Raw genomic sequence first — 12,941 nt, forward strand, 5'->3', positions numbered from 1 at the left:
TATAATGGCGTGCATACGTTCGACAGTATAAGCTCAATCGCTTCAACCATAAGAAGTGTCAATACGGACTCTTGGCACACAAGAACAGTTGTGTAAAGTATTTATTTCAAGAGTAATAATTCATTAAAAATATGTAACCACCGCTTCAAAAGCACAAGTTACACACTGTGGAAAAGTAGTCTGAAAACGGCGGTATATAAAGCGACGGCATATGTACATGTATGTGTCTTAATTCATACCCAAATAATGTTGAAATACACTGAGTTGTTTCCATCTTGGTTATAATTTTCACCTTTATATAAGGCGATGTGTATAGTGTTTTTGTGTAACGTTAGTATATGTTGTCTCCTTTGACGACTTTTCGCTAGAAGAGAGCCCCTTGCTACACATCCGTATCTGATACAACAGACAGTAGAACATGCGATATTACAGCCCAAATGTAACATTAATTGCCTAAATGTAAATTTACGTAAACTTAATGAACATATACGTATATTTACTGGCTAACTTTTGAGCCTTTAATGGGTAGGCTTATTTATCTTTCCATTGTATGTACTTTTCGGTCCAATGATAAAAAGAGGTGCGCATTGATCAACACATACAAGTTAAATGTAAGCACACTTATGTTTAAGCGGCAACGTTACGCGTTATCATGTTGGTTGTAAATCTTGTTTGATTTGCGAAATGGGAATTTCAATTGTTCTAATTTATGTAATTACTACGATTCAAATTTCAATATAAAAGACGTTAAAAGTATGGAAAATACCGAATAACGTTCATTTGTAAACATTATGTATGTGATTAAGAAGGAATTTGAATTGTTTTTCTAAAGCCGATTACTGGAAAAAATCTTGAGTTGATGTGTTAGTGTGTAAACATAAGGAAAATATCATGCAGAAGAGCACATGAAGTTTGAAAGACAAACCATAATGTCCGTAAAACAAACAGTTGTACCCTAATGGGTACATAACAATTTTAAATGGTTAATGTGTTTACAAGTATATTTACAATATAAAAATGTTACCTTAATTGTTTAAGCGTTTCATGGTGAACGTAAGCACTGTGGATATCGGTACAGCTTTTGTGTATACTCTGCTATAACAAGTATATATCAGAAAAAACAGAAATGGGTTTTATCAGGTGTAAACATGTTTTACCAATAAATTATGATTGACAAGCTTTCAACTTGTTCCATCACCTCTCGCTCAAACTAGTATAATTTGAAATTATAGTAAATGGGTGGTTAAAAATGGAAAAACACATATGTCCGATGCTCGTTAATAATCATGTAATTCTTCTTAAAGCTTGTGTATGGATACGGAATACCACTGCACTATGAAGCATGCAAAGTAATAACCGAAAATAAAACAGTCGATTTACAGTTCTTAATCGTTGAACACTATTCCATAAACTTTTATAGTAGTTGCTCCCCAATAAGTTTGTATTAAATTGTAATTGACAAAGCCAAATCTTCCTAGAGCCTATCCAGATGCAATAAGCATTTTTGCAGTTTATGTTAGACCCAGAGTTTAAAGAGAATTCACAGAGAAAGATTAATGTTCAATAATTATCAGATAATTATATCACCCGAAACAACGTAACACAGGGTGGATACACCAGAATCGCAAAGAACGTCTGTTTTTTTCCGTCCGTCTGTTTGTCCGTCCGTCGGTCCTTAAATACAATATGGACCGGATGCGTTATCCTATATTTTTCACGTTTAAATATTCAAACGTGCAGTCATTATTTCTCATCAAAAAGTTGTTAATAAGCGATGTTTATTATCCTTCGTTACAAGTAAAAAATATGCCATTATTTTACTAGATATTCTGAACATAGTGCTTTGTGTTTATTTTGTATTTCAAATTTTCCCGGAGGATATGTCAAAAATTTAATGTGGTATCAATTAGAAATGTAACTAGTACAAATGCAGACTGGCAAGTATGAGTGATGCCATAGCATTACTGTAAGAACGGATTTGGTTTTGGTAGTATATATATATATATATATATATATATATATATATATATATATATATATATATATATATATATATATATATATATATATATATATACATATATATGCAAATATATTTAAATTATGTTACAGTTTGCGATATATTTACTGTTCCCATTCCTGGTAATATTCAATGGCGGACTAGAATTCTTCGACATCCCGATGACAAAATTCGCATACAATGTGGTACGTAAACAGACATTGATTTATTTGATCACATTTCTAATTGTGTCATTGGATGAAACCAGAGCAAGTATTAACATTGTGTATAACATTCCCCATGCCTAAATAAATTCGTCGTTTCTTCCACCAGATGATGTATGTTGCATTTCTGATTATCTACGCATATGTGATTTTGTTTGGTCTCGCAAGAAATGTTTCGACCATTGAATACGCACTGATGACATGGGTTTTCAGCATGCTTGTTGAAGAAATCCGACAGGTAACCCATCCATCAACCTATTAGTACATTCACTTAGCCACCAATCAACCCATCCACCATTCCACCCATCAATTCATCCACCATCCAACCATCCATTCACCCATCCACCCTTCCACACATCCACCCACCCACCCTTACACCCTTACACCCGTTCACCCATACACCCGTCCAGCCATGCATTTCTCAATTAATCCATCCATTCGTGTCTCCTTAAGTTCATACATATGTACAAAGATACATACAAAGATACACACAAAGATACATACATACTTGCGTTCGTACGTACATTCATACATAAATTAGCAATACATAAATTTATCAATACATAAATACATTCATAAATACATACATACATACATACGTACGTTCTTACGTACGTACGTACGTACATACATACATACATACATACATACATACATACATACATACATACATACATACATACATACATACATACATACATACATACATACATACATACATACATACATACATACATACATACATACATACATACATACATACATACATACATACATACATACATACATACATACATACATACATACATACATACATACATACATACATACATACATACATACATACATACATACATACATACATACATACATACATACATACATACATACATACATACATACATACATACATACATACATACAAACATACATACATACATACATACATACATACATACATACATACATACATACATACATACATACATACATACATACATACATACATACATACATACATACATACACGGATAATTGCTAATGTCTAATGCTAAAAACGGTTATAACGATAGTAGGACGTTTATATTGCATGCCATACCCGTAAATGAAAAACGGTTATTAACATTTGAGTATTCATGTTACGCTGTAATATAAGGTGGTATGTCTACGGTATGTGTTTACATTGATATATTTTACTAATTAAGTGAATATTTCATTCCTTAAAAGCGATTATGTTTAACCAATTGTGTTAAAAATGGTATCATTTATATTGTTAATTTGTAGCGATTGCAATTAGCCACACTCTTATATCATATTTATTTCATATAGGTGGCTACAGCAACAGATAAAACAAAGCACATCAAGAGCGGATGGAACGCAATAGATTTCATTTCGATTTTCCTTTTTTTCATTGGGTTTGGGCTGAGATTCAAAAACTTTCCAGACGAATTTGATGCGCCTAGAGTCGTGCTGTCTCTTGCTTTTGTTGCTTTCGTTTTGCGTCTCATTCACATCTTCTCACTTCAAAAGGTGTTAGGTCCAAAACTGATAATGATAAAAAAAATGGTACGTTTATTAATATTTGACAACTTTGTGTACATTTTAGGATAATTAAATAATAGCAATTAGTTGAATATTATAAAATATGGATGGATTAAACTGGCTTGCCATATTGTTGTTTACAATTATTGCATTGAAATCAACATGGAGAAATTACGTGATCAAAATCTGACGAGAACCATAAAAAATGGCTTAATTTTTTTTTGCTTAAACTACTCTGTGATATTAAAAATTCAATGATATATTTGATTTATAGAGAAAGTATTATATGAAGATTGAACCCATAAAGGACATGAACACTAAACCGTGTTGTTAATTAAAATACTTCACACGAAACAACATTCGCTGTGTGATACATATTATATCGAGTACGGCATTATAATTCCAATGTCCCACAGTTTAGGGCGTTGTTTCTACCATACAACACTAGTTACCTGGTTTCGACCTTTTTCGAATACATACACTGACATACATAAAACGTCTTTAATATAAGCATTAGAAAAATGGTTAAAGTGATCTCAAAACGATTAATTATGTTACGTTCAACACATTTCTAAAAAGCTCTCAATTACACGCATAAAACATGCAATGAATACAATGATCAAATAGGACCTAAGCTATATAAACTGATCAAACTTTAGGTGTGCTGAAACTGTATCAATCGTTGCAGCAATTTTCCGTGGTTCTCGTTTTATTTTGAACACGTACTATCTCTAATTTTAAATTCTTTGTCCTTAATTAAGTTCCAGGATCTTCTTTATTTTTTGCTGATTCTGGCAGTGTTTTTTGTATCATATGCAATTTCGTCACATTCGATTTTGTACCCGAATTCTCCGGCAACATGGGAGACAGCAAGACAAATATTAAGAAGACCATATTGGCATCTGTATGGAGAGCTATTCTTGGACGAAACGGAAGGTAATCTTATTATTTAAACAAACATTTATGTATACATTGATATGTGTATTATTGAACGATCTGGACTTTTTGTGGTTAACCATACCACCCTTCGAAGAATTTGAGATGAGCTATAATTCTTCGCACAAGTCCGTCGATGGGTCGGTCCACAAATCGTTTAAGTACCGCAATTCATCTTTCGATAATTTAATCTCATCGCATGCAAAGTTGTATGATGGGTTACTTGAAGGACAGAAAAATGTCTATCGAAGGTAATTTCCATAGATTATTTGTTTACAACAGAACATTTGGAATTGTGGCTATTTGAGAGAAAAGGAACACGCTTTTTTACTATGAAGTCAGCGTGTCGAAGGTTAATAAAACTTGTACCATGACAATTGTTTCAAAAAATATTGTGACCCTTTTGAACTTTTGTCCTCTTAACAGTTTTAATTTGTTACTTGAAAGAACGGGAACACACCTATGTAATGTTGAGGTCACTGATAAAGTGTAAATTGGGGTTATATCTGGAAATGTGTAGCTTTACGAGATCAAGAAAAATACTGGTTACTCTGAAGAAAATTTTAAGGCCTCTTTATTTGGATGACATAAGGTAAAGTTCATGAGGGCTTATGTAATGAAATTGCTTTCGCACGTTATCAAAAGAATGCATTAAACCGCGATCATGTTAAGGCCTTAAACAGTTGTTTGTTTAACCCTATTGACTTGTTGAAATGTATATGCTGACCCAAAACTGTGATTGATTGTCAGGGTTGAGTTTTTGGTCATGTGGTCATATTTACTTATTAAACTTAAACTTAACTAACAGTTAATAACAAATAGAATGTTAAATAAATTTTTTAACATTTCGTCAACTAAACATCATATTTCAAGAGGGCAATAACGTTTGTACCGTAAAAAACAAAGTAACCGAAAAAAAACGTTTGACTCAATGCTGTGTCCTATATTCAACGACAAAATCATATTTAAATGGTTCTCACTAGATCAACGGTAATTGTCACAAGGAAGCGAAACATTAAGTCCCCGCAATAAGGATCATGTCAGTTAATATCCTGGTTAGTATTGACGCAAGGATTAACTCTTTCGATTTTTATATCAATAGCTCCAGAGTTTCAGGAACATGCAAAATAGTGTTATAGCAACTTGTTAGCGCAGAAACAATTATGTGGCCAAAGCCGAAGGTCGAGGTCTTATAACGTTCGTAAACTTTCTAGGGGGATATAATAGGGCGAGGAAGCTTTAAGATGCCTAGTCTATTTCTTGTATACAGCACATTCTAGTATATTCATTGTATATTGAAATAAACTTACGTAACAAACAAATATCGAGCATTTGGTTCGTAATCTGACCAAAGAGAAAATCGATTAAATGGGAAATTATTGCGCTGTAAAATTTGTAATAAAGTTTACAAAACATTTAAGGTCAGCGGACACAAAATAAAATATTGCCCGGAGACGTCGAGCACCATACCATTTGTATCGACCCCATACAATATTTTTGTCATAACTTAAATAGCGGACAAACAAACAATACACTAAATATCATATGTAATGCAAAGTATAATATAAACACATTATCTGAACAATAACATTTATTGATTCCTTGACTGCAAGTTGGGGTCAAAAATCTCATATTTTGTATATGATTATTTTTTTTTTAAATTGTATTGGCAAGGGTCAAGACGGCCAATATATGACGGCGCACTCTTTATCTAGAGATAGGGCAGTTATATAGACCAAACTACATTAAGGTTTAAAAATCTACGGCACATAACAATTCCAATTAAGCGATGCAACGCTTATTTCTAAAATCAGTTGCTCCACATTTTGATAAATAAGTTCATAAAACAGTATCATTGAATAAACCGACATATACCGTGTTACAGAAAATGCACATAACTCGATTTACATGTATTGCCACAGGGTTGATGGATTGCACCAATAATGCTACGATGTGGACCAACGGAACATATCAACGTTGCCCAAGCGAAACTGGAAAGATGATCGTTCCCATTATGATGGGCGTTTACTTGCTTTTTGCAAACATTCTACTCGTCAACCTACTTATTGCACTGTTCAGGTATATACACTTTATTATCATATATTCTATACATTTACGTACTACAAAGGCGTAACAGCACTCTTCCGTATGTTGATGTGGTTGTACATGCTTACCGTAATACAATGATTTGTTAATCGTAAACATGTAAACGTACTTTAAAATTGCTCGTGTGTTATTTATTCTTTTTTTCGAATAAATAGTCAAGGCAGCTGGAGTCTTAGAAAGGAATATTATATATCCTTTATGATCATTATAATAAGTTTGTTATCATTTATTTAAACATTTTCAAGCCTTAGGGCTATCTACTTTTCAATTTCGAATAGGTAGCCAAGACAAGGCGCTAGCGAAAATGTAACTTTTCTTTTGACGAATAAGTAATCGAGTCTATGCTAGTATTTAAAAGTAACTTTTATACAGTCTTTAACAGAGCCTTTGTAACAATAACAACAATGTTTAATAGATACAAAAAGGTTATATCATGCTTTTACTACTCTACTGTGAAATTATAAAGACTCGTAGTTATTCGTATTATGTTATATTATCTGATTACACAAATTATTCCCTAATAACGAGATGGTTACTATTTACTTTACACGCGCATATAATTGTACAAGCCCGCTTTTGCCTGTTTATATGTTATCCAACCAATAATTGTGTGATGCATGTATAATTATCATTATTATACCTATCACATTTATTACAGGTTTGCTGTAGCGGCTATATTTGTCATTTCATCAATAACTTTGCAATGCGTTGTATGCCAATGTACATTTTATACATTGCATTATTATCATTAGAATAATAATTACACGTTTGCTTAAGCGGTTTGAGCTGTGATTTAACCAACAATTTTGAGTTGCATGTTATGTAAATTTACATGATATATCTTGCATCATTATAGTAGAAAATATTTGTTCTTAGTATTCGTATAATTATTATTATAAGTATTATTAACATTATTAGTATTATAAGTATTATCATAACTAGTAGTAGTATTTATGTTTCAACTGTCATACATTGATATCCTTATATATTGCAAATTTGTAAACACTGTATGCATAACCATTGTCCACTTGGGCTGTTATTGGCCTTCTGGATCTGATATGAAATAAACATACATACACATACATAATTGAGTTGCTTTCAATATCTGCGATTTTAGCTATACGTTCAATAAAATTCACGTGATGTCGGACAGTCTGTGGTGCTTCCAGAGGTACTTCCTAATTAAAGAGTACGCAATCAGGCCGTTGGTTTGTCCTCCGCTAAACTGTCTCTTGCACATGTACCAACTTCTGAAACGCATTCGGTGCAAACCACGAGGAATTCACGATCGTTTCCGTAAGTTTATTAAACAACTTTAAACTTTTTTAGCCTGTTTCTTTATTTACTTATTACTTACACTCAGCGAATTTTTATGATCGAATTTTCTTTTTATAGTCTCTTGTTATTCAAATTGTGTCAACATTTGTATATAAAGCGTTTTGTTAATTTAGTCTTACGTATTACCGCTTTCATACCATTTTGTAAACGTGTTTAGACTCGTAATATAACATATTGTAAGGATCTTAGGTATAATTAGATAGACATTAATATGAATTATTCGTGTATGATGGACATGCGCATAATGTCAGGTCTTTACGTTCCTTTGATTTGTTCGGGAATCATTTTTCTTTGAGTAATAGTTTCTACGCGAGATCGCGGCAAATTATGTTCAGAATGTTTGAAAGAAAAAATCTGTGGTGATTCCACTATGGACTTTTTACCCAACATACATTTTCTGATGACAGTCATTTCGTTTCCGTATTACAGCTCAATAATAAGTAATTATTTAAATTTGATGAAAATATATTGCAGTTTTTTTTAAAGTATGAGAAGATGTACATTGTCACGTTGTGTCTCTTAAATTATTTTGGTTGTTGTCATGTGTGTCATACTCACAATTTCAGAAACTTAATACTCCAAGTTAGTGAAACTGTATGTACTATTTTTTTTTCGTTCGGCAAAGCGCATACGTGTATTTTTTATTTGTTTTGTTTAAATATTGATGTCAACCGTTATTTGCATAATTTTGCACTATACCTTGTAAAATTGAATTCTGCTTTGTCATAATACAATCTTACTAAAAAAATGTTTTTTTTTTTGTTTCATTTCAAACATTTCTTTCTTTTCTTACGTTAAAAGTCATACTTTTACAAGTCCATCGTTTTCTTTTGTTAATTCAATTTGATTACATAAGCTTACTCAGAGAGATTCAAACTTATTTGATGTCATGACCAATTTAGATAAATAGTACACAACTTGTCATATAACAATTATATGAAATATGGTTAATTTTCATAATTATTCCAGCTATGATATCTTGCATTTTTACAACATGTAAAAGGCATTTTCTTGTGAAGCATTTCGATTTTCTGGAATTTGTAATATATTATGTTTTTTTAATAAAAGTGTTTTCTGTTTAAAACGCGTTTATTTTGGTTTTGTGTTCATTTCGCTAACGGAAATATTGTCATACATGTGTATCCATTTACGTAACAAGGTAAGCAAGTTTTTTTTCCGTTGAAACATACACCAGGACGTTATGTGATTTGGCTTTTGACAAAATTGTATGATGCTTACTATTTAATTTAAAAGCTTGTTGGTTAAAGACAAGATGTAGTTGTGTGTATTTTTGTGTTGTTTTATTCATCTCAGAAATTCTGTAAGCGTCACACCTTTTTTTATTGAAATTGATTAGCATTTATTTTTGAAGTTATATTTCGGAAGTGGTGCTATGATATTAATTATTATAAACATTTTATACATTTTTTGAATACGTTTTTGTCAAGTGTGAGGCTGAGGAACCCTTAAACAGGTGTTTAACCACCAAAGCTATGTTTGATGTTTTTATTCTATTTTGTATATTTTTCTTTGTATGTGTGTCTTATCTATTTCTGTATGTGTTAATAGCAAGTTGAAGGCTAATAAGAATGGTCTCCTATGGAAGCAGCTGGAGTTAAGCTTTGTTTATATTTGGTTCTGATCTTTTGTCAACAAGAATGGCTGATGAACTTAGTATGGTTTTTAAAACTAAATTTATCATAATAGTTTATTGCTGATTAATATTAATTCATTAAAACATTTTGTAACTAACTAACACATCAGTGAACATTGGTTTCATACAATTATTATATTAGATTGTGATTTTTTCTTCAAGTCTCCGCATGCCTTAAACGGGTATGAGCTAACAAATCACTTTAGCATTCGTTTCAAAATAAATTCTTAAACCATTGACCCTAGTATAAATTACAATTGGGGTACCGGTATTGGTGTTTAGCGTGCACGTTTTCTTTTATAAAGATAACTTCATCGTAATTATAAGGTTTTGTTCGTTTTTAAGCTTGGTTAAAATATATAACTTTCAAATAATCCGTTCCAAATGGGTTTCTTTACTATACAATCATGTTGCTTGATGTGTGTATTGTCGTTTTCTTGCATCTAAGCAATAGATAACTTGTTTTAATTATAGATAGACTTTTATTTTCCTCCATTCATGAAGAGCATAACATATAATACAAGCAAGGAAGAACAATCGAGCATATACACATAAACAGATAAACAATGAAACAACTCAATACAGCCATTAGATTATTTACAAAGATAAGTATAACATAATTAGATTATGAATAAATGATAAATAATTGTTAATTCCTGTAATACCTAAGGAAAATAATCACATTGAGATAATAATAATTACCTTTTTTTCAGTGTAACTTATTCGCCGAGGGTATGTCTTCAAGCGAAAACGAAAATAAAGACATAATAGGCGAATATACTTCATATATGTCACAGGTTTTGCCTTCCACGGAAGACTGCTATATACTGTAAGGTACACTAACATAGATTGGATCGACATGTCAACATATGTTAAAAAAATGGCTCAGAGCGTTTAACCCTAGTTCAGGATGCTAACAGCAGCTTTGCACACTTTAAAATGCACAAAATATGAGTCAACAGTTTCAGATATCATTTTCAGCAACGATACACTTTGTTCTAAGCCATTTAAGTGGATGAAGCGCGAAAATTCCGTTATTCCGATGCATTCAATTAGAATCGTCCATAAATGTTTTCGCTTATCCTCTAGCAAGTGACAATAACACAACTTATGACTTATGAGATTAGCGGTTTTCAAGCAACAATGTCTGCATTCTCGTACATACTGTCTAGACACAAACATACCTATGCTATTCAATATTGTTTTACACACGTTAATTAGTTTTGGATTGTCTTTTGCTACTCTCCATAAAGGGGAGTAATTATTGGAGTCTATTACATGCGCAGTTACTCCCCATTGATCGTTGCCCTTGATGCGACTCTGTATTTCGTTCTTTATATTCATTACGACGTTTTTCTCGACTACTTTCTTTCATTGTCGCTTTGTGGGTAAATTTCCATCCAGGACGTATGAGCGTAAGACGTTCATTAAGTCATACTTTTGTAGTATCCTGTATGCATCAGGGATATATCCGAGGCATTGGCCTTCTAGTTCAATGTGACGTATAAGTCTATTGTTGAATATATCTTTCGCTAGGTATTTAGGATTTAATCTGCATATTTGGCCGAGGAATGTTAGTTTTATGATTTCCAGTTTATTCACTATCGGAACGGTATTAACGGTTGACAGGCAAAAATCTGTTGAGATGTTTCTGTCATCTCCTTGCATATGTTTTAGACAAAAGTTCTGTGCAATAGAAAGTTGTACGAGATCACTTTGCGATTTGTTGTTCCATAGCTCACAGCCATATAAGGCCTTAGGGATAACAGACGAGCTAAATATTGTTGTTAGAGTTGGTGGAGTCAGTCTTTAAAGGCTATCCCGGTAGAGCACAAGCTCATGAATGTTCCTCGCAGTCGCACGCATGCATCATGAATCGCATAATTAGTGGTCAGAAAAGAGTTTCTTTCAATACCAAGATGGGTATACTTGTCGCTAGCGGTCTGACGTTCATGCCCTAGATAGAAGGTTTAAGTCTCTTCTGTCTTCTTATTATAGACTAGTACGGAACACTTCGATGCATTATAAAGAAACATCCACCTGTTTGCATATTCATGGCAAATCTTTATTATCCTCTCGAGAACATTTTTAGAGTATGATACTAGAACCATATCATCGGCCACGGTAGGCGAAGCCATATTAATGCCATAAAAGCACAGGTCATTACCACTCTCTTCAAGTTTCTCTATCAGGCCATTAATGTAAATTAGATACAACAGCGGCGAACTTTTGCCTCCCTGACGGGTTCCTTGCCCGATCGGAAGTGGTTCCGAGATCAATCCTCGATGGCGAAAGCGGCTTGTTGAGTTGCGATACATTTCACGGAGTGCGAGAAGGGTGTTAGTATCAATGACTGGATCAGGATCATAAACGTGGTCTTCCAACGCTGCACCACGTGACGAGCTCATATGCGCATGTAGTTCCGTGAGCTCCTTCGTCCAGAACGGTTTCAAGTTACGCCTTTTACGTATAGTGGGGAAACAGGTATTAGCACAATCACGCATACTGCTAGACAGCACCGAATACAATTCATTTGCATCTACAGCTTTATTTGTATCAACTTTAGATAATGTTTCACACAGAATGTTACAATATTGCAAAACATGATCACTGTGAGCAGCTTTCCAGTTAATACATTTTTTAAAATCACTGCCATTGTCATCAACATGAATCTCAAAATTCAAGCAGCATAAAATTGGTCTCTGTCTAGAAACATTTAGACAGACATCATCAGCAATTTCACAATGTGTCACAAAATACAACAAGATAAGTATTGATGCATAGCATCAAAGGGCGTCGGGAAATTCAGTGTAAATGGCACTCAATGAAGTTACATGGAACGATTTTATTGTACTGTTAATATTAATATATTGGCCGATTATTTTAAACAAAATAGAAAAAGATACTGGTATAACCATTAGCTATGATTTTGTGTAATAACCCCCAAGTAACCATTATTTATGATATTGTGTTATAACCCCCAAATAACCATTATCTATGATTTTGTGTTGTAACCCCGAAATATTTCATAGTTCATTTTATTTACACTTAACACTTAACACGTTTGGAAAGATTCAGCCTAAAGTTGTGAAATCTTTTAAACAAGTGGAAATTATTTGTTTTGTAAAATTTAATAGAAAAA

General features: G+C 32.8%; 1 protein-coding gene across 1 annotated transcript in view; it reads left to right on the plus strand.

Annotated features, from left to right (window-relative positions):
- Positions 1-12,941, plus strand: part of LOC127845626 (transient receptor potential cation channel subfamily M member 3-like) — a 42,899-nt gene that overhangs the window by 5,753 nt on the left and 24,205 nt on the right. Inside the window, exons 4-9 of the mRNA XM_052376635.1 lie at positions 2,113-2,205; positions 2,333-2,461; positions 3,553-3,789; positions 4,527-4,701; positions 6,624-6,780; positions 7,925-8,103. Of these exons, the coding sequence (XP_052232595.1) occupies positions 2,113-2,205; positions 2,333-2,461; positions 3,553-3,789; positions 4,527-4,701; positions 6,624-6,780; positions 7,925-8,103 (970 nt within the window). The remainder of the gene's footprint in view (positions 1-2,112; positions 2,206-2,332; positions 2,462-3,552; positions 3,790-4,526; positions 4,702-6,623; positions 6,781-7,924; positions 8,104-12,941) is intronic.

Source organism: Dreissena polymorpha, chromosome 9 (assembly GCF_020536995.1).
Source record: "Dreissena polymorpha isolate Duluth1 chromosome 9, UMN_Dpol_1.0, whole genome shotgun sequence".
NCBI lineage: Eukaryota > Metazoa > Mollusca > Bivalvia > Myida > Dreissenidae > Dreissena > Dreissena polymorpha.